Genomic DNA, 23523 nt, shown 5'->3' with positions numbered 1-23523 from the left:
TAATAATTTGTTTGTTTGTTTTTCATCGCCAGACCCAAAAATAAAAACAGAGTATGTGTGAGCAGAACAGCGAAAAGAAAAGTAGCTTTGCACAAATTAAAAAAAAAAAAAACAAAACAAAAACACACAAACCAAACTAAAACTGAAATCAAGCTCCCTACAGTTACAATGGAAATACAGATTATATGTTACAAGTGTTGACATATTAGGCAGAGGAAGGTCATTTGCTTGATTTTTTTATGTGCTATAGCATATTTCAAGTTTAGGTAAAACGTTTCATGCTACCCAAAAATATTTTTAGCTAATGCTTTACAGCTTAGTGCTACTAAATCCAATTACAGAATTTTATTTGTTTAATATTAAAGGTATTATGTTACTTTATCCTAGAAAGATCATGTAAAAAAGTAAAAAGCTATTCATAAATTAACTTCATCTGCTTAAGATTCCAGCTGTTTAAAATACCTGCAGTTTGAATACACAGATACTTAAAGTAAGTGGAAATCAATTCTGAATTACTGCAATTGACATTGACTGACATTCAAACAGTTGAGCTGAACTAAATGTTTCAAACAGCAAATGTCTGGGGACAATGACCATAAACTGAACTTCAAACATACATTTTCCTCTTTCTTTTTCAGTTCCTTGTTAATATTCACATTCGGTGACTGCAGTTACCAAGACATCTTAAAGCAAATTCCAGTGATTCAGATTGCACGGGCAGCAAATGTACATCTGAAGTTGAGTACATGCTGACAGCCCTTCTCATTTTATGTTTGATAAACTTAAGGTTGAAAGATCAACTTTGCTATTTCTACATCATCTTTACAAATTGCACTGATAATTGTATTCTGTATGTATAAAACTATTTGAGTTTGTTGGTTTTGGTGTGGGTTTTTTTAACATTTTGTTCACCTGAAACTTATTCTGAAACTTCTCTTCACATGCAGTTAAAAGTTCTTTGTTTTCATTTGGAAATACTAAATGGTGAAGCAAAAGAGCTCATATTACCTATTTCAGGTTATTGGGTACAAAATTCTCCCAATCAGGAAGCTATTTCTATTATGTCATCACATCATATTTTGTTATCTGTGTGTTCAATTTTTTTTCAGATTAGTTTTGTAAGTTTTTTTGTTAATATTCATACAAGTTCATATTCCTTTGTTTCTTAAACAATGATACAAAGAAAAGTTAAATTCTAAAATGCAGGAAGAGAAATAAAATAAAAAATATGATGTCAATGAAAAGCTAGTAAAATACACTATAGCCAATAAAAAGATGAGGGAACTACAAGAAGAAACTAGCACAAAAAGTAGGCTACAAGGACTAGTATGGGTATTTTTACACAGAATTTTTGAGTCTGGCCTACATAATTTATTGCCTTTGACATCATTTTGCTTTCCCTTTTTGTTAAAAGTACATTTTTTCTAAAAGTCAGCAATACCTTTGTCTACCTGTCCTGTCTGGGAGACTGAAAGATAAAGGTCTGTAAGAGAGAAGAATGGAAAGAGCTAGAAAAGATCAGGAGGTTCAGAAAAATTGAGGTCCAACTTAAAAGTCTAAATCACACGCAGTTGAACACTCCAAATAAGAGAAGAGGTAGCCCAAGTTTACCTATAATACTTCCAGTGGCTCTGGATAAAATCCCAATGACCCCTCTCCCAAAAATTCCCTCCCTTAATCACAATGATCCTTTGGCTTGAGGAGAATTGACCAGAAATCCATTCATAGATAAACACTAAACTGCATTTAAGACAACATTTCTCAAGGTAGAAATAGAATGTCCTTCGTAGCCCATCCAAACAATATAAGAGCTGAATCAGAAATCAAAGCTAGGGACTCCCTCGTAGTGATTTAAATAATTAATCTCTGCTGAAAAACATTAACAAATTATTTGGGTTTAAAACTTGGCTCAAATATTTGTGAATTTAATAAATACATTGGATTTTCTTCACTAGCTTCTAACTGAAAGCCTGTTTAGAAACCTAATACATAACTAAACAAATACCTGATGGCCAAACGGCTAAATTTTGTATATTAAGGGAAACCAGGTGGGCACAATATAAAACCTAAAATATTTTTGAAAATATAACTCAGTTACAACGTTATTAGCTTCATTGTTTCAGCTATAAAAGGAAATTTAACCTTAAAGTAGCTATTTTATAGATCCAAGAACTACAACAGAGGTCTAACAAGCCAGACAAACTAAGCGACAGTGCTGTGGCACAGGTGGCGGTCCTATGAACTACAGACAATATCAATAAAAATTTCTAAATTTTAAAAGTTGTTGGGTTTTGGTTTTGTTTTGTTTTTTTTTTTTTTTTAAATTAAAGACAACTAAGAAGATCCACTAGTTTTGATTTCTTAGTGACCAGCATTCAAAAATATTAAGTTATTAATGATTTTGATTTACATGTATCTTGAAAACACATGTTCAGGAAAGACATGTCAAAAGATTCACAATCTTGATAAAAAAGAAAAAAGAAATAGCAATCAGGAAATTTCTGAGGATATACATGAAATAAATGACTAATGATCTGAAGACATAGTTACCAGGTATTGTGAAGTATCCATTATAGTAACTGTTAAATTTGAAAAGAAACATTTACTGAACTCACAATAAAAAAAAAAAAAAAAAAGGCATTTGTGGAGAGCAGACTGTGAAATGTTCTACTCCATCCCAGTCACCAAGTGTTTTAGTTTATCACTGCTACTTCTTTACCTTCTATAATTCATTGCTGAATGTAAAGAAACAAGTTGCGATTTGCCTTGCATACGCTCTGAGCTCTATATGGGTTTTTTTATATCTTCTACCACCTATTTTTATACAAAAGCATCTTAAAAGAAAGAATGACTTACTGATGAATAATGGAAAACAGTAAGTACTGCAGCTGGCTGCGCTGAATTGATGTGTTTCAGATGACTAGTCAGAGACTGGTCTACAGTCGATTTGGTAACAGGATTCACATCATTAAGAATAAATACTTTAATTGCATGTGTTTAGGTAAGACTGGTATGCACATAATACATGGTAGAACATAGCTGCTCAGCAGGTTCAGCTTTCGGGACACTATATTACTTTGCCACCAAACAAAGAAAAATATATGTATACAGAAGTTAGTCAAATATAGTAAAAATTTATGAGATTAATTCCAAATATTAATCCCTGTGATTAAAATGAACATTTTGGACATCTTCATAAACTACAGTACAATCCTGCTGGATATATATTGCTATGCACTGTATTGTATCATACCTAGCTTTTTCCTGTCTTTCACACAGTGTTGTCCTGTTCTTGGATACAGTTTGGAAGTTGTGCAAAACAGACAATTAAATGTATTAAAAGACTTGAGGTGGTGCAGTGTGAGACTGCAGAATTAGAAGAACGGTATACATTGTGCCACAAAAAAGCTGAAGAATTCATTTATCTCTTTGTTTAACATAAGTTAAAACTATGAAGTTTTATGTTAAAACTTATGTTAAACTCTGGGTCTTCTCCTAAAATGTCACTTAGTTCATATTTATGCAACCTGCAATACTTAATCTACTCAGATGCCTTCAACTTTAGAAATAGTCTCCAATTCAAGCAAAGGTTTGTTTAGAAACTTGAATGGTATACTTCAAAAATCACATGATGTGTTCTTCTGTGGAATTCTTCTCATCAGTAGGAATCAATCCCAGATTTAGCTAAAATGTATCAGTAGTATTTTGGCTTACAAATCATGTCTGGTGATGTTAAAGGAACACTAATCTCCTATGTCATAGCTAAAGTAATTCTAAAATCCCTTTTTCGTCTAGGTTTCTTTCCTAAACACAAATTCAACAACTATTGAATTGAAAAGGGATTCCCACAACTTATGTGAGTATCCCTTGTTCAGAATGTTACGGACATATACAAAATATCATTTTCTCATTCGAATTTACTCGACTGAAGACCAAACATTCAGATAACCAAAATGGCAGAATTTGTCCTTATTTTAAAGGGTCTAAAGCCATGGTTTCAATTCTATCTAGCTCATTTCAGTCCAATCTATTATTTTCTGTTGCAGTATTATTGTGAACACTAAATATGCTGCAACTTACTTCAGGTGCTAGAAACATACCAGCAGACAGGAATATGCAGTCTCTGTATACACACTTTGATTCTTTATTTTATTTAATTTAAGTGTTATCATCACTAGCCCAGCATAATAAATACACTGGAAATAAAATGCTTTCTGCAAGAGAAACTTAGAGAACTGTAGAAGTATCTCAATAGCAATGGTGCACAATGCTCTTGGATACAAATCGCAAAAACTAATCAGCAGCAACTCTAAACAGTTATTACTTATGATGAAAGGTACGACATCCTAACCTAATGATACATTGCAACTTCTTAGCATCATAAGCAAACAGCTGTATATCATTTGCTACTGAAGGACAAACAGCATTTTATAGCATGCATTCACTACAATCATGTTTTTAGTTCAAAAACTACACAGTGGGTCACTCTTACCTCAGATTTCTCCAGTTTATTTTGAGCATCAATCTGAGTGACAATTTCATTCATGTTGGTCTCCAAAACCATTCCACCCATGACCATTTCGGCCAATATATTATGGACCTAAAAAAGACCAAAATAAAATTTAAAAATGCAGAATGTCCTACACGCATCTGGACAGGTGGTATCTAGATTCCTCAGCTCAGGAACACATGTATTCTGCAAGTCACTTTATCAATGTTAGCAATTTATTTAAAATCATTTGGGAACAAACTTCATAACCTGATGTTCAATTCTGCAGTATCTTCTTTGCTCATAATACTGTTACAAACTCATGAGCTATACCACTTTCCTTATCAGTGCTAGAAGAAACTTTCACATGCATCTTTCTTGCAGTACCTGTTTTTTATCTAAGGACTGACAAGAGTTCTAATTAGCATCAGTAATAGTAGGTTCTACAACATTAAACAAATTGTTCACACATAAATGTGTAAAAACTACTCTGGGCTACATCTATGAAGGAAGAGAGATGTCATGATGCTCATCCACCATGGGTACCAAGACTAGGCTTACAATCAGAATTAAGATATCTGAGCCACACCATAAGCAGGGAGTCTTCAGCATCTGGGACTAAGACTGACAGCTAGGACTCAAACTGAAGGACTACACAAACCAGCTGGGGATATAATGATATGAGTATGTCTAAATATCCCTCTTTGCAACACTGATTTGGGAATGCAATCCCTGGTTCACAAATCTCTGCTTCAGAGCCTGTATCTGCACCTTATCTAAAGGTTAATTTTATTTTAAAAAGGCATGCTTCCACATACTTTCTAGTAAAATTCCAGAGTTAATATGTAATGTATAATATTTTAATCCCATTGTAATTCTTAAGACAAGGAACATTTTTTTACTTTTCTGAAATACACACATTGTACAATCTGATACTTCAAAGCATAATTCTGCTATTATTTTGGATATTCTTGCAATTTCCCTGTGGATCAAGGATAGATGTAAATCTCTAAATCAAATTATTCTGAAGATGAGTTGCAAGTAGCATATCAAAAACCACCATACTTCCCATTTTTGTGCCATACCTCTAAAATAAAATTGAAGAGTTCTTTACCTGATAAATCATTAGTATATTTCAGTAGAAACTAGGAATGAATGTTTTTAGAGAGGCTGAAAACAGCTCTTCCTTTCTGCCTATTGCTGCTGACTACAATTTTAAGAATCAAATATGAGAAAAATTAACAATCCTTACTGACCCACTGTCTTACCCCTGGCATATATGTCCCTCGTAACAGACCAAGCTAAAAAGCATAGTACAAAAGTAGTGCCAAATAACAAATTCTCCTGGCTTGATAGGAGGTGAATTTAAAAGCTTTCTAGGATCACAGTCAGAAAAAAAGATAAAAAAATGGTAATCCAACATTAATTTACACTGACAATCTAAATGCACTGAAAAACATCACCAGTATTTACTTCTTTTCACTGAAAACTTATTTTCACTCATAGCATAAGGAGAGAGTTTATAGCTGTACACAAATAGAAGTTAGTAAATACATTGTATGGGCTACCTAAAATACTAAACCAAAAAACTTACATAAATTTGCATTTGGCTACAAATTGCAAAAAATTATTTCACAGACATCTGATGGAAGAGACAATGTATTAAACAGAATCAGTGGAAAACACACTGATTTTTTCAGGCAATTCTCAATTTTACTCATATGGAAGGCTTGATAATATAAATTGATGATGCAAAAAGTTGGCTTAAGATGCTGTTACTATAAAAAACAAAATATCAAATATGTTACTATGGAAACTATTATTTTCAAATAATATTAAAATAGACACAAAAATTACATGTTTTTTCCTTAATCAAAAAGTTAACAGTAACTACTAACAGCATCTAGAAGACAACACATCTCTACCACTGGTGATGCTCATAAAGATTGACACTTTAAAGAGGTCTTGCTGAAGATATAGAATCAGAGTTTAAGCCAATCAAACGCATTAGGTTTGATAATTCTTAGGGAGTAAGTAGATGGTACAAGAGATGTGTTTTAGAAGTAGACAGATTTGCAGCTTCAATCACAATCACACTCAATTCCAAGATCAGTGATGTTTTTAAGCTTCTGCACAGGTTTATCCAGCCTTCTTGACTCCACCACAACCTCTAAGCCATGTGAGATTCTCCTCAGCATATAGAAAGACTATCACAATATGCATAGCCACCAAAAACAAAACACAAAAACTACAAAAGTCTTCATAACACAGTATTTATCTGGAAATTTTGGTTATATTTTACTTTATCATTAATTTACTAAGCAAGTTTTTTTCACATGCTATTAAAATTTAGGGTTTTTTCTTTTCTAATTTCTGAATGGGCACTATACAGACCTACAGAAGGACCAAAAAATAATTCATGTCTCCCTACAAAAGTGGAAAATTTTCTGGCTAGTGTTACCTAATCTGAGCGTGTGCTATGAAGTGATTCTTTTCCATCTCTCAATAAAAATACAGTGAAACAGCACAAACACCATCACTTGCTCCTGCAGATTATAGATTTTATTTTCTTTTTTAAAATACACTTGGCTCTAAAACAACCACCACAGTCATGACCTCCAGATTTTAAGGCAGCCTTTCTCATTTTCCATTGGCAGATCTGGTATTGTCAAGGAAGAAATTCCAGCTATAAATTTAGCCTCAACTAATAGCCCCAAAATTCAGAAACTATCCACTTTGAAGTCAAAAGAATATTTCCATTGTTGAATACATTTTGATTTGTGAAGGATACCTGAAACTGCATTGATAAGTACATGACTAAATTCCAGCCTACATACCAGAGAAGAAAATGGATTTAATTCAACTTCCTCTTCCTATTTTTGAAAACTTTGGTAAATTGTAGAACTTGGCCTTTCTTTTCAAGTACAGGAATAATTCATATATATTTCTGACTGAAGAGACAAGAAATGACATCTCATTAAGTTCCCGCTTACTTTACTCTTATTCTGCAGAGAACTTCACAGAACAAGCTGTGGAAGTCTAGTAGGACAGAACAAAAGAATGTAGAAGAGCAGGTCTCAATCTTTACAGATTATTCATCTCTGTTTTAAAATAAAACAAAAAAATGAGTGATGTGTTTACCAAAAAAAGGAAAAAAAAACAACAAACTCTTTTCTCAGGTAATCTCTAACTGCTTACTGATACAAAATACCAAGACACTAAAGCTCTGAGATAAGAGGCTGAACTCCATATGAAACCTACACCAAAATGACTGAAGAGATTGAGCACTTGATTAGGTTTTCACAAATGTTCTGGTTTCTCTGAAATAGATTAAAAAGTACATTTAAAAAAGAAATGTAATTAAATTATGCCAGCTTTAGTAGCTATTTTTCCCCCTTAATAGGTAAAAGCAACACAGTCCTGTCAACACCACTCAGAGATCATTTTTTCCTCTAGAGTGCTACTGACATGGTAAATATACAATGTATTAGACTACATCTAGAACAGCATGTCCAGTTTGGGGCCTCCATGTGCAAGAAAGACATCAATAAATTGGAGTGAGTTCAGCAGAGGGCCACCATAATGATTGGGACACGGTGCATTCATCCTGGGCACAGAGGATGGAGCATGAGGGCTGGTCCAGCCTGGGACACCTGCCAGGTGCCTCCCGTGCCTACGAGGGACTGCTGGGGAGCCGGGATCTTCTCAGCAGGGCATGGCAGGAGGACAAGGGGCAGGAGTGGCTGAGACTGGCCCTAAGACGACCCTTCCCCAGAGGAGAGGCGAGCGGTGGCACAGGCTGCCCAGGGGCTGTGCAGGCTCCCTCCCTCCCCAGGCAGCCTGGGCTGACCCCATGGCTGACCCTGCTGGGAGCAGCGTCTTGCACCAGGCACCTCCCCAGGTCTATAATTGAATTATCTTACGATTTTATGGTAAAAACATTGTACTTCACGATGTGCAGAATTTCACTGGCAAAAATAAATGCTTCAGAGCCAGAAACTTGCTCTATCCATTATAGGCATGAAATAAAAATTTCTGGAAAAATCTAAATGCAGAGAATTAGGGACAATTTAAGTGTAATGCATATGTCAGCAATATGAATAGTATCAAAAGTGTCTGTGTGTGTGTGTATATATATATATGAGAACAGGAAAAAAAAAGTCATGTATACATACATATGAAATTAGGAAAGACCAATTCATTGTATTTCTAGATACAATGGTTTTGCATTAGCCAACCTCATAAAAAACAGATTATGAAATTGCTCTTGCTACTTCTCAAGTGTAGTAAATGCTTTAAAGAATAACTGTAGAAGGATCACAGGCAGCTATACAGGTGTCCAAACAAATCTCCAAAAATTTTAGAAAACAGTATCAGTATTAATGTTCTCTATCATCACTTGGATTGAAAGAGACACTAGACATCACTGAACATATTACTTAATGACACATGCCTTCAACTATGAATTCACAACACATGCAGCAGCATCTTTGCATAGTTTAAAATAATGAAGGCATGAACAAATGCCTGTGGACTGAGTTTGGTTTTGGGGGGTTTTGTTTGGTTGGGTTTTTTGTTTTTTTTTCCAAAGCTGGCAGAAGACGCAGAAATACTGATTAATAGATGCCAGTAAGAGGCCTCATTGGTAACATCATCTTAAAACAGTAGTGGTGCAAGGTGTCTACAATAACTGCACATTATGTATGACAGTTCATGGAACGATTCTATTCTATTCTATACCTGTCTGATGCATTTTGTATAATATGAAGACAGACATAAATTCAAGAAGTTGCCAACCTTGAGCATAGGCCACTGATTATAAAATTAAAGTTGTAGCCCAACAGCAACAATGAAACAAGGCAACCACTGCAGGATACCAAGACAGAGAATTTGATTTACAGGTTCAAAGAACGCATCTCACCAAGGCAGCAATTGCCCTTGGTGTAAGTTCTGAAAGAATTCTGCAACACGCCAGCAAGCTAAAATACAGAATTAATTGACAAGGGAGCACTGTTTGCAGATGAAAAAGGACAGAAGGCAAACTGCAGGTTTCTGGCCAGCTGTAGTACTGATGCCATAACTGTACAGAACAGCAGAATACTTGTATGACTGGCATCAATATCCAGTCTTTGGCAGTTATTGCCATTATCCTTATTATGATGGATACAGTTAAGAAGAAAGAGAATTAATACAATTCTGAATACAGCTTCTCACAAATAAAATTGCTCATAATCAAGACTGTACGTGTAGATTTACAAATATTACAATAAGCTTTACAGACAGAAAGAACAGTGAGGATATTTCTTTCTTCTAAAGCACACTAGTCCACAAAGGAAGTCTTAGTATTCTGCATCAAAACATTAAGAAAATACCTTCCTTAATCTTTTTAGTCATAAAGAAACTATTTAATTACTTTATCTGTTGGTGTTTTAAAGGCTAGCTTTACTATCTGATACAGGGCCAAGATAGGAACAGGGGATGTAAGGGTTAACATGAGAATAGCAAGAAGGGGATAATAGCAAGAAGGGGATAACAAAAGAAAATAGTTCAAGGGAAATAGTTTAGATAACGGTTAACAGTTCTGCTTAGTGAACAGACAGTTTGTAAAACACGGTGAGCTCTCTAGGCTTTATCAGTACCAAGCCGGTTGGAACTAGACCCGCGGTTTGGACAACAGCCAGTAAGAAACTGAGTCTGCACAAAACCTGGGGTCACAGAGCGGACAGGAGGAAGAGGAGCTTGACTTCATCCCCAAAGACCCCCACGACCACCACCAGAAGACACTGCGCAGACTCAACTAGGAGGAGATTATGGAAATGCTAATTATAATACGAAGCGGGGATAGGTGTTGCATATGTATAGGCGTATTGCGAAATATTATGAATATGTAATCATTTGCTCTATAAATCTTAGGTAACAGCACCATACGTTGGGTACACAATAGGAGGTACCTCAGCGCTGAATAAACATACCTACTTTACAATCTATCAGATTGTGGAGTCTATTTCCGCACGTCACTATCATTGCTCACAGAAAGTCCTCTATTAAGTATACAGTACAAATTAAAGCACCATGAATTACTGCTCAGCAGTTGTTATGGTATTTCACATTCAGTGTTTTATGTTACAGAATGTACATCATAACACTTATCTTTACATCATGCAAGCTGCTTTTAAAAATAGAGGAGTTAAAATTTCTACTTAGGCTCAAGCTTAAAGAACTTTTAAGTCAGAGGCCAAATCTGATTTCAAAAATTCACCAGTTGACACCTGAAAAAGTTATGCAAGAAATTTTAAGAGTAGTATTTATCACGATATAATTCTCTGCTCCCAAATATCTCCAACTTAAGGATTCCTGAAACACACATGGTTTGCTGTTTATTGCTATATTGTTGTATTTTATAGCCCCTGTCAGGTTTTCCTTTGGTCAGTATGTCTAATCACTTTTGAACCTCTTTATAATATTCTTGATATCTATGATAAAATGGGACAATGGCAATCCATAATTTAATTCTGTTCTTTATTTCTGAGAAACACAGTTGTTCATCTTCTTCAGAGCCTTCAACACATTTTTTATATACTTCTTCCTTCTCTGCATCCAGTATCTTGAATATTTAGCTTCTTTCATGCAAGCTGTTCCATACCTTGGATCACACTACTTATTCTTCTCTGTATTTTTTTCCTACCTTTGGTACACAATATGCAAGTATAACACACAGTATTTAAAAGTGTTTATAAAGCATTGATTGACACAGTAGCTTAACCACTTTTTTTTTTTGGTCTTGCTCCTTTTATCTACTAAAGGCACGATTTTCTAAATGACAGAATACAATTAACTTGTCAATCTGTAATGAAAGGAAATCATGACTATGACCAATAATATTACATAAACATTGTAATCCATTTACTCCTGTCTCTTATACACACTATAAGAATAAAACAGTACTAGCAAAAGTTTGCCCAGACATGAGCAGTAGCAAGACACACACTTTTAACGTTAACTACTTTTTCATTGCAAATATATATTCAATTAACAAATACACATTATTTTCTCTACTTTAAAAATTTCCCTGATTATTCTCCTAAAGACACAAAAAAAAAAACTGAATTAAAAAAGCATTTAAGTAGCAATGAAATGCAAAATACACTTCAACAATGCATTCAAAATAGTGTTTAAGTGAAAGACTGAAGGCACATGGAATACACCTCTTACATTTATATTCTAAAAGAGAACATAAATTTTTCAAAATCTGAAATTGTTGTTTAGTAATAATAATTCTGAGGTGTTTTTACAAAAAATCAATAGTGTTTCTTACTTCTGTTTCATGTGCTGTCTAAAAGTATGAATTTGTACTTTAGCAAATGAGAGAGAATGCATCAAGAAAAAACTCTGCCAGGAAAATTTGGCAAACACACTTCCTTGTCTTCAAACTGCGATCTGATTCTGAAGGATTCACTGTTCTGGTCAGATAATAAACTCTTGGAAGAGATCATGATAATCCCAGGAATATCTCAATAGGTGCCAAAAACTTGTGGAGCAACAAAAGTATTTCATTACATCCCTAACAGTGTATTCTAGTATTTTAGTTGTAAGAGATGCTTATGATAGCTTTCTCTGTCGTCTTTTCCATCAGAAAGCACTACACTCCTGGACTCAGTGTGGAAAACAGTACAGGACTGACATGAGCCTCCTCTGGAAAACATTTTGCTCCATCTATAGCAAGTTTGGTTGGTTGGTTTTAATACAGCTGGTCAGTAAAAGAGAAGCCCAATTCTCTTCTGTGCAAACTACACTTCCCAACACCCCAAGTCCTCACCTGATACAGCCCGTAAGAATCACTATGTCATTCCCACCTATATTTCATTCTCCAAATGAATTTCTAGTACTATACTAATATTCTTCTTGAACAAACATCTCTCTTGGCTCCGGGTTACTAAAAGCCATCACCGGGTCCTGTATAATGATGGCTGCCTGATGAAGGTAAATGTTTCCTTATAGAAATGCCATAGAAAATGCTACTAAAGAGGCAACAGCTGTTAAGATTACATAGTTTAACTCTTTTACATGCTGCATCATTTTTTACAATAATGGTGTTTTTTGGTTTTTAGGCAGTTCTAGCAAGAGGATTGGAAAAAAGTCACCTTTCCCAATTCCATCAAGAACTGAAGACACAGATCAACTGTCATTGAAATCAATTATTCAATCCTCACTTTTCTCAATACCAGACCACTCAAAATACAAATATTTTGAATGTTTCACCCCAAACAGCTCCCACATGTAGGTATCCCATACAAATAAGACTCTGTCTAGACCAAATATCCAGCAGCAGTTGCTGGTTTTCCCTAATGCACACCTGTAATCTATTAACAGGCCAGGTCACAAGCATCTGACAAGAGCAAGTTAATGTATTGTAACTGAGAAGACTCAATACATTTTGCTTCTTGACAAGATGATCTCAGCAGCAGTTTAAAGATAATATAATGCTGTAATTTCATTCTCACAGATGGCTGCTCCTCTTTTTTTCTTACAGATCTACAAGCACATGAATGAACTTAAACTGTACCGAATCATTTTGATCCTATGTTACAGTACAAATTAAGTCTTACAAACTAATTACACTGAAGAAAAAAAAAAAAAAAAAAAAGGAAAAAAAAAAGAATGGGGATGACATCAGATTAGTCACAACTAATGCTATTGTACTGCTGGTAGTAGCCTTGCGTTACTGCAGAAGTTCAGCTTTCTGTATTGGTATTCTTTTGTTGACTTATGTTCAAGTTAAAAATCACTGCAGTCAATGCCATGTTCAAAAATTTTTTAACTCAAGGTTTCACTTTATTTTGCTAAAATATCTAATTAGAATTTAGGATTCACATTTTCCCGAGTTTGAAAATTCTAGCCTAAACATTTAATGGAATTCTCATGCAGTTTTTTAGTAAATCAAATGAAACACTTAATAGTTTCCCTTTGACAAATGGTTTTAAAGAAGAAATTACCATCTCATATCCAATACAAAGTAAAACATTCTGCAAGAAATGTAACATTTTGAAGCACCTAATTTTATTAGAAAGATGTTTCTCCTAGGAAGTGTAAAGAAATCCTTATGTTAATGAGTGCTATCGAATGAAACATGATACAGAGCATATTCTGCAACCAAAGATAAAGAACAAACTCCTTACCATAACTGATTGCAGTATTTGGGTTTGTTAAGATCAGAAGCCAATATATAAACCAGTCAAATTCTTTTGCACTTTAATCTGCCATTTTGGAAACAGCCAAAGTGTTCCAGCCAGGCTAGAAATCCTAATAACTTGGTATCAGTTCAAACACCTACTCAGGGTCATTTGCATGTAACTGTCTGGTCAAGGTACAAGTGTTTCTTCCAAAAGAACTTCTTGATTTTGAAACAGAGTCAGTTCCAAGTGGTTATTTCAGATACTTAACTTGTTACTATTTTTAGTCTACTGTTAGTGATTTTTGTCTTGTTTTCCTTTCGTGTCTTTTCCTGTTGATACAAAAAGATGTTTATAGATGGGGAAAGGTGACTGCACAAAAAGCAATAGTATGCACAAAATGCAACCGAAGGAATAATTTCTGTATACTCAATTCTCAGCATTTTAGGTATTACACCAAGAGATGTCAATGTCCTTTTAAATGAAAGACTACTATAGTAACAGCATTTCTCAAAACTAGATTAATAAACAAAACACTTGTTTCTGATAGCTGGGAATATTCAAACAAGATTGTTTCTAAGTGTTAGAAAATAGACATAACGTCTGCTTGAGATTTAGAAGAGGAAGATCTACACAGCATTTAAATTACATAATCATAGCATTTGAAAGGAAACTGCCAGCCTTAACTGGAAAACCGCATATCAATTTTAGTTCTGAGTAATATAACACCTAACCATAAACAAAATAGAATAAATTATTTCTTGAAGCTCAGTCCTACTCTGCAAATATTCAGATGTCCCCAATTTGACAATTATATGTACAATAACACAATGCAAATCTCTCACATTATTTATTTTTCCTCAGAAAGACATGTTCCACCATAGCTTAAATATTATGTTGATAGAAACTGTCTAGATTTCACTGACAATAAAAGTATAATCACTGCAGAGTTTAATACCAAGTACCAGTTGAACCAAACATTTTACTTGACAAGAAATATTACAGGAGCTCACCACAGTACCTTGTCTACATGGAAAATTAAATCCAGTTCACAGACATTTTCAAAACACTTGTCTAGTGTTTCCACAAATACCTGCAAAGAGGAAAATGAGCCAGAGGTCAAGTTTTAACAGAAACTCAAAAGTTCCACTAGGTGTGACCTTTTAACAAAAGCAAATACAGAAAATAAACACTGCGCAGATTTTAAGGCATTAAAAGCATCTATAAAAATTATGTGGTTAACATTATTACATCCCCAGTATGTTATTTGTAGAGGGCAAAACTGTATGCACAAGTCAGTTTGTTATAACTCTGATAAAAGTCACAGTTTTAAACAATAGCTGCATCTTGAAAAACAGTAACACCATCTATGCTATAATTTTCTCAGCTGTGATTCAAAGTATTCATTCCCATTTCATTAGAACTCACCTATAAAGCAAAAATCAGACTGTTTTTCATTATTAACTCTTACTGCATTGCAGAGATCTCCCAGTTAGTCTACTGTTAACTTTGCCACACAGAGACACATGTGCATTGCAAACTGTCAGCATCATGCAAGTTTGTCAGCATTAAGGCTTCCAGCAACAGTACAGAAGCTTTCACCTGTTTTAGATCTTCTGAATTCAGGATGGACCAAGGAAAAAGACAGCCATCTTAATGTCACAGCTCCTGATCCTGTCAGGCATACCACCCCATAAATTTAGAAAGTCCAGCAGCTTGCACCCAGGCAAATAACCCCTCCCTGAATCTAGAATGTAAGTGTACAAAGCAGAAAAAAACAAGCAGCTCAAGTCCAGCCACTGATGATCTCTGTCGGACATGGACTGTACATTACCCTGCACTGAGTACTTCTCTAACAGATTCCTTGCTACTCATGTTAGCCAGTTTTGGCACACTACAAGCATCCCAGCCCCCAGTTAGGCCGGATAATGAGAAGATGACTGTACATGCACTCCTAAAGCACCCTAATGCCAATCACCATGTGCTTGTAGTGAGTGCTGATAGATATTCCAGTCTTAGAGAGGTATAAGCACAGATCCCTTTATGCAAGGAATAACTGCTACTGACTTAGATGAGATGTGTCAAGACCTCTAAGCTAAACGTATGCTTGAACTTGAGAGCTTAGGATCCTCAAAATTAAAAAGAATTTCTGTAAGAATTTACAGATCATTTACTAATGACTAGAAAATAAACTGCAACTTGTGGGAAATTTTAATCTCAGTTTTACATGTTTCAAGGCCATTTTGTCAAAATATGTGTTTAATATGATTTATTATATTATTTTTTGCAATTCTAAACTCAAACCCTAAAGCAGCAATATGGAAGAATTTAAACACCTGGGTTTGATTCTCTTTCTTTCCAACATGGTTTATTAATCCCATCTTAGTCTTTGAGAGGAACCAGATTTCAAACCGTCTAGATCCAGAGAAACAGGAATTAGAAGCCACATTCTGCTGACAAAAATAAAGTGGATAAAAGGCCTGCTTCTATAGATACATATGTATGTCTACAGACCCAGAGAAACAAGTCTACTTGACATCAGCTATTTCCAGCTGTCCACCTTGCATATCAAGAAAGATTACTTTTACACCTGAATCCCTGGTCTCAGATCCTGCTTACACTATAAAAGAGAAGAGGATGACCCTCTGCTGTTGCTATTACTACTATTATCAATCTCCATTTTAAAGTCAAACTACATCTAACTTGTGTTCCGTGCATTTAGAATAAAGATTTTTTTTTAATACTAAAATATCAATTCCAAACTTAAACTAGGAACATAGAGCTTTTTCACAGGCAGACTCAAGACAGTAAGTTAACTGTTGTCAGTGAACCTAAGTAAATTAATATGCTTCTGTTAAATTATACTGAAGCTAAGCAAAGTAGATCTTTTTTTTCTTCAAGCAGTTGTTAATTTGTTGTGAAAATAACAATCTTCTATAAAGAAGAGATGTGAGTAAACAAAAAAATTTATATGTTAAGCAGAACAAACTACACAGTTTACAACTATGTGCAGCAAGACAAATGACCAGAGATGTTCTCTTACTTTCCTTGTACCTTAGAAGAATGTGGTTACAAGGACAGTGCTGTTTGGTATTAGCTGCAGAAAGAAGATTGGAAATAGAGTGTAAACATAATCTTTATCTAAAGGCTTTACTTACAAGAACTAACAGTTTGACACTATTATTGAAAGAAAATAAAATATTCCTCATATACATCAACAAATTTGTACATGAATTCACATACTCTGATTTGACATCCAACTTAAAAATCCTCAAAAATGCCCCCCAAAGATATATGTGTTTACTAGCAGAATGTATGCCCCCACATTGACAACAAAGTTCTGCTTCTGTGACCTTCCAGTAACTAGGGCTTCTCCTATAACAACACGATCCAATTACAATGGTTATTTTTAAAACTTTACTCATTATATAGTGACAACACCACATAGTGAATGAACTCACAGATCTCTGCTTGCAATGCAAAACCAGTAATGCACACCAAGCATTTTTTAATCTAAGTGAAATCAGATGGCACTGAGTATTCTTCAGAGAGATTTTTCACTGACTAAGGATTCCTCATGGAAACTTTAGAAACTTTCTCAATCTTCTATTCGTGATGGAGAAGTCGCTCTGAGTAATGCCAGCACTGACACAGCATACATCTACTACAAATAACTGGTCTTCAGAAGCCTTAGTCTACAAGTTAAACTAGATTCTTTTACACTAACATTCCCTGACCTATTTTAAGACATCTTCAAATAATCAATATGGTAAATAAAATTAGAGGCACTTTCGCCATAATTGTAGTTCAGAATCAAATGAATTGCACAGTATGGCAACAAGCGCTAGAATTTAAGTACTGCAGAAATTCAGATGTTGCAGACTTGTAGATCAAAATAACCAGATAAGAAAATACATGAGTTGCCTCAGGACGCATACCACACATCAGATCAAATGCACCTTGTAATGTTATTTGAAAAGAAACATAAGTAAGAGTCAAATAGCAGGAAAATAAGAATGCATGCACCATGAACTACTAGCTCCCCCTTGTGCTCTATTTTTGAAATCATAATCTTTTACAGTTCAAAGAAAAACTGATGCACATCTCCATGCAAATAAACAGAAAAAAGAAAAAAAAAAAAAAAAAAAAGAAAAAACCTCACACCTTTCTTTTGTAGTAAATATGCTTTAACAAAGCCAGACACACACCTGGACAGTAAAGTATATAAATCAAAATACCAAATTGTTATTGGATATATAGAAGCCAGGAGCTTCCTATACTCAGCAATATGTCAAAACATAAAACACTACTTTTACGATGAAAATCTAATTTTTTAATTAGGCAAATAAGACAACAAAAGAATAAAACATACATTAATATTGGGAAGATAACAAGGCTAGCAGGATAATCAGAGCACCTAATCAATCAAATGCATCCAGTGCTAGATCGTGTCAAATACTAACAAAGGCAGGTACAGAAAAATGAAGTAAAAACAACAGGAGTAACTCAAATCAAGAATATCCCATCCTCCTTCCTAGGCTAAACAGCAACCCTAAGACAGAATCCATTCTGTCTGCCCATGAAGAGTCTTCTCCTTCAGTGCTTTTGATTGTTCAAATGCTACTTGAGACTCCAATTATATTAGAACACGGTAGTATCATCATATAGCCAGTTTTCCATACACAAGACTGGTTCATCTTCTGCTTTGAGTGACCTTTAATAAGTCATCATTCACCTATCTCCGCAAGCATATGAAATCAACTACAGTGTTTCCACACCCCTTCTAACTGTGAAATCCTTGGAGCAGCCACTACATTTTCCCACACTTACACTGATATCCCAGTTTTATTTCCATTTTTTTTCAAAAAACTACTGATAGATTATGAGTAGTTTAAAGACAGAGAATGCCAAGATTACACTGTAAATGAAAGACTGTACAAGTCCTGCTGATTAGTCAAAAAGAAGTGTCTTAGGTCTTTCAAGGAGACCTACCAATAAACTTACTGCATTATCAATAAGGATTTTAGGTCAAAAAGTTATTTTTATTCTTAATTCCTGCCCTTTACTTTCCACCCAACTCTACAATAAACGAATAGTGCTAACTGAGACCTAGTTGGGGATTTTTCTGCCAAAACAGGTATCCCAGTCACACGACTCTCCCTTTTTTTTTATTTAATTAGCATAAAAGCTTCTCTAGTCAGGATGATTTATCTTTAAGAACCATGAAAAATATATTTCATGAATTGCACTGCATTTCCCATATGCATCTTAATGAACATTATCTAGCAGGGCTATATACAACTTTTCATGGAAGACTGATCTCATGGATTTAGCTGCTTACTGAGTCCACATGTCTTGGAAGCACAGCAATGAGCTAAAATCCTCAAAAATGCCTATGGCTGACATAGGCTTTTAGTTCCATAAGATAGTTAGGTACCACTGTAAATGTCACTCAATTTTTCCTAATGGAAGTCTACAGTTAGTCATATTTTCTTATGTACATTATTTCCATGCGCTATAACCTTACACTTCACAGGCTAACAAGAAGAGTCTTAAATAGCTACAACTCATAATTTACACTGAATCCAAAAGACTGCAAAATTTACCAAGCACAGCATAGATGCTGACTTATCTCCCATCCAATCAAAACCAATAAACAGAATTTTGTGTTTTATTTTTTAAAAAAAGGAAAAAAAGGAACAAAAATTAATAGTATGAATTTGCCTGAGGTGTACAAACACATCTAGTTTGAACACAGTATAAAATCTGAGGCAGTCTGTGATCTGTAACACATACAGTGCATTCATTAAGCCTAAGCCCAGAAGACTGACCCATGAAACAGTTCTGACCTAATGGTGATATAAGTGGCCCTCACTGAGGTATCTTATTTAAACAAAAATTTTATGCTGAAAAGAACTGCGGATTGTCATATGTAATCTAATCTACTATAGATTTACTCTGTTTACAAGACAGAAAACTTAAGTGCTAGACTGAATTCTAAGTTCATCTCAACAGTTTATTTTCATGAGATCATAAACTGGCCCTCTGCATAACTACTTATCTGAACAATTCAGTATATGTATGATTCATAACAAACTCCACATGGTTTACTCTTACCATAGTTGTCTCTGAACTACATCAAACAAAGATGTATGAAAATGGTTCAACGCTTCTCAACCAAAAAAAAAGAAAAAGCTTATTCACTTAAGTAGACGCCTATACTGCCTCTCTGCATTGCATGTGGGGTTATGTAATAATAAACTTTGAGGGCGCTTTTCCAGTGCAAGATGCATTTAATTCTGATTACTATTGCTAAGAGGATTAAACAGATCCTTGTTGTGAGCCAGACTGAAAATTAAAAATGTTCAGTTAATCTCTGTATACTTTCTACTACAATCAAATTGTTGAATTACAATGATCTAGAGAAGTGGGAATACTGAACAGCTGCAGGTAATGTGGTGAGACTGTATTTATAAACAAAATAATATGGGTCAGAAAAAAAGTGAAGTATTTCCGTAAATAGAAGTAGCATCTCTATTATTTCTGCTTCCTTCAATGAATTATACTGGCATGTAATTAAACACTGGGGGGTAACGAAAAGATGTGAAATACAAAGACTAAGAGACTGAAATCCATCAAAGTACTTCTGGCACAAGAAGCAATACAATTTAGAGAAAAATTTAAGATCTCCCTAATTCAGACAGTTTGAGGGCTATACAAATACAGGCAGTAGTAAACTCAAGCAAGTTGCTTCAACACCCTAAAGTAAAATTTAGGTTACACTGTGTAACTGGAAATAACCGGAAGCTACTGATGTGACATTTTTTATATACCATAATGAATAAAATCTTAGTTGAACTTGCACAGTGGCCCTGAAAAATGTAACAGGTCAGACTGATTGACCTAGATAGTCCCTCCTATCCTTATTATCCAATTAAAAATAACATGTTTATAATATCCACTTCATCTGAAAACCATCCCTAAGTCACATGAAATATTAACATACTACTTCTCTCAATTCATAAATATTGTAGCACCTCCAAGTAAGAAGACACACTATGCAACAAGCAACTAAGCAACTCTGTACAACAAACTGATAGAAAAAGGTAAGTCCATTCATTGTGTACCTCACTCAGTAACTCGCACTGTTTAGATATTTCAGAATGTTTCTATGGCCAAAGATGATACAAGAATCTAGAAAAAGAGCTTCCTTCCCTGCTACCCACACAGCCACTCAGAAAGACAATTTGGATGTCTTGTCCAGGAGAGCACTAAACACTGCAGAGCTGTTCAGATCACGAATAGGTGACTATGAGAAGTGATTCAGCTTCAGGAAAAGTCTGCAGGGAATTCTGAGGCCTTTAAGACTCACAGTGCTCTCTATAGTGAAGTAATCAATAGATATAGGCCCATGTCTCAGTGTATCACAGATTTTACTTACATAATAAATCAATTCTCTTGATGTGCAAGCTTTTGAAAGGCTTAACAGTAAGTGAATCATATATATATATATCTATCTCCAAGACCCATTTTATGTAATGACATACATCACTGTGTGAAACTATTTTTTGCAACATCTGACTACACTATCAACAGTGAAATTGTCTATGTGCAGATTTTAAGTTGAAAAATCACTGGTGTAGTTGGAGTTCTCTTGACAGAGGAGTGTTCGTATTATCCAACATGATTTTTGTTGCGGAGCTGATACAGACATATTTAACAGTTTATATCACACATGCTGTATTCAAGGAATTAGTGATCTTGAACAGGCCAAGTCTGCTCTACTGGGCTTGAGAAGCCTGTATCTTACTAATGTAATCTATAACTTACAATATCTTTGGGAAAGGTAAACTGTAGGTGGATCAAGGAGTGAAATGTATTGATCCTGACCAAGAGACCATTGCATGTTTAGGATTTGGTGATTCACGTAACACTTAATCTGAGGAGGAACAGACCTGTGCTCTGCTGCACAAATTCCTTGGCTGCAGGATAAGTTCAGCCATCTCACTAACACAGAAGCCTGCGGGCAGGCCCCACTTGGTACTGGTGGTTACACCACCTGCATGGCCTTGCCTTTATTTCACAATGCAGTGAAAAGTTCTCAGATGAACATCCTCTAGAAACAGAGTTGCTTTCTTGTGAGAAAATTATGTAATAGCTCAAAGGTCCAAAAAAGGGAGAGCTTCTCTCCACGGACAGGACCTGCTCTGCACAGTGCAACATGCGAAAATCCATCTAGGCTCCAGTGGATGCTGCATGAACATGGGATGCCCAGCATCTGAAGGGGTGTAAGATTTACTATCTACATTCCTCTACTTATTCTGTTTCACTAAGCAGTTATCTTACTAAGCCACTGTACTGTCAAGCCTTTCTTACTGAGATGCAGAAAGAACCTGCACCGGCTCTTTTTCTCCTCATGTCTCCCCATCCACCCTGCCAGGTGCAGAACACATGCCTAGAGCAGCATTTGCACTCATTTTCTAAGGTATATCTGACCAAAGGCTTATAAACCACAAGGGAAGTTCCATCCAAAGAGGTTTTGGATGTGTTAATCCATTATATATTTGTAAAGAATGCATACATATGTCTGTGTCTATATATATATGTGTGTGTGTATATATATATATCCACACACACAGAGCTTTATGTATCAAGGTCCTCCTAATCTAAACTTGTCTAGCAAATGTTTGAACTGCACCATTTTTACCTGCAGCCAAAAGAAGGCCTTGAGAAGCTGCAGCAAAAAATCACCACTGGTTGTTCAGTAGGTTCCAAACAAACTGTTTCTTTACTTTCTCATTGACCTGGGAAACATCCTTTTCAAAGACAGTCTGGAAAACTACAAACAATCTAAAAGTAATACTCAGCATTTTGGATGAGTTCACATGTTGAAAGCCACTTTCACATCCAAATACTACAGAAAAAGACAGCTGAATATTGAAGTTCTAAGGTACTTAGAATTCGAGTTATTAAAACAAAGCAGAAAAAAAACTTACTTGTATGAGGTCTAGAATGCCAAGCTCACTTTCCGAAGAATCCACACAGAAGACAAAATACAAGGTGGCATAGTGTCGGTAAATTAGTTTGTTATCAGATCCACCTATTAATCTAAACATGAAAGAAAACAGGAAAGCTTAGTTAGCATCTCAGGATAAACTGGGCAAATCCTCAAAGTTATTTCAGTTAATAGGAGGCTTATTGTTAACGGCTGGCTGGAACCTTCCCAAATCCAACTATATCAACTTTTATTTTGTGATGTAATTACAATGGAAGAATACGGAGTACCAAGACAGCCCAAGTTACATTTACCACACAAGCACATTTACTGTTATCCATATGGATAATAATTACATCAACCTTTTTATTGTGCGCTTTTTTATTAAAATCAATCCAAATGGATCATGCAGTTTCATCAAAAAATGGGTATTAAAGGTACTTCCATTACACACTCCTGGGCACTGTACAGGGACTAATCTGCTTTACAGATTAACAGACCATATGCCTACGAATCCCTTCCTGCCCTTCTCAGAGGAGCATCAACAGAAGAAGAAAACTATAATGCAAACTGGCATTTGGATTACAGAAAGAGCCTTAAATGGGGTTTATGGTCCACTTAATAACCAAGAACATGTAAGACTCTTGTGATATAAAATGTGTGATATCTTGAAAAACAAGATGGTACTATAATCAATAGTTTGTAATGCAGTGTTAAAGACAGTACTATGATCAATAGTTTGTGATGCAGAAGCAATTAAATTTTTATGAACTCACTAATCATCATGTTACTGAACAAGAAAATAAGAGGTCTAAACAGGTATTTCCTTCCACTCTTCTGCTATAGCCTTCCCAATTAAGGTACATAAA

The 23523-nt window shown here is 35.1% G+C and overlaps 1 protein-coding gene across 3 annotated transcripts in view; it reads right to left on the bottom strand.

Annotated features, from left to right (window-relative positions):
- The window catches only part of AP3S1 (adaptor related protein complex 3 subunit sigma 1), a 35033-nt gene that overhangs the window by 6071 nt on the left and 5439 nt on the right, over window positions 1–23523 (bottom strand). For 2 of the 3 annotated variants that reach the window (XR_006164848.1, XM_042787686.1), the window contains exons 3-6: window positions 22656–22767; window positions 14681–14752; window positions 4493–4600; window positions 1442–1483 (exon numbers count right to left, since the gene is read on the bottom strand). Coding sequence is in view for 2 of the 3 variants with exons in the window: in XM_042787686.1 (XP_042643620.1) it covers window positions 1448–1483; window positions 4493–4600; window positions 14681–14752; window positions 22656–22767 (328 nt within the window). In the remaining variant the exon portion in view is untranslated. The remainder of the gene's footprint in view (window positions 1–1441; window positions 1484–4492; window positions 4601–14680; window positions 14753–22655; window positions 22768–23523) is intronic. The other variant, XM_033000977.2, reaches the window with a different exon arrangement.

Source organism: Tyto alba, unplaced genomic scaffold, assembly GCF_018691265.1.
Source record: "Tyto alba isolate M040663 unplaced genomic scaffold, T.alba_DEE_v4.0 Super-Scaffold_13, whole genome shotgun sequence".
Classification (NCBI taxonomy): Eukaryota; Metazoa; Chordata; class Aves; order Strigiformes; family Tytonidae; genus Tyto; species Tyto alba.
This window is presented reverse-complemented; position numbering and strand designations above follow the sequence as displayed.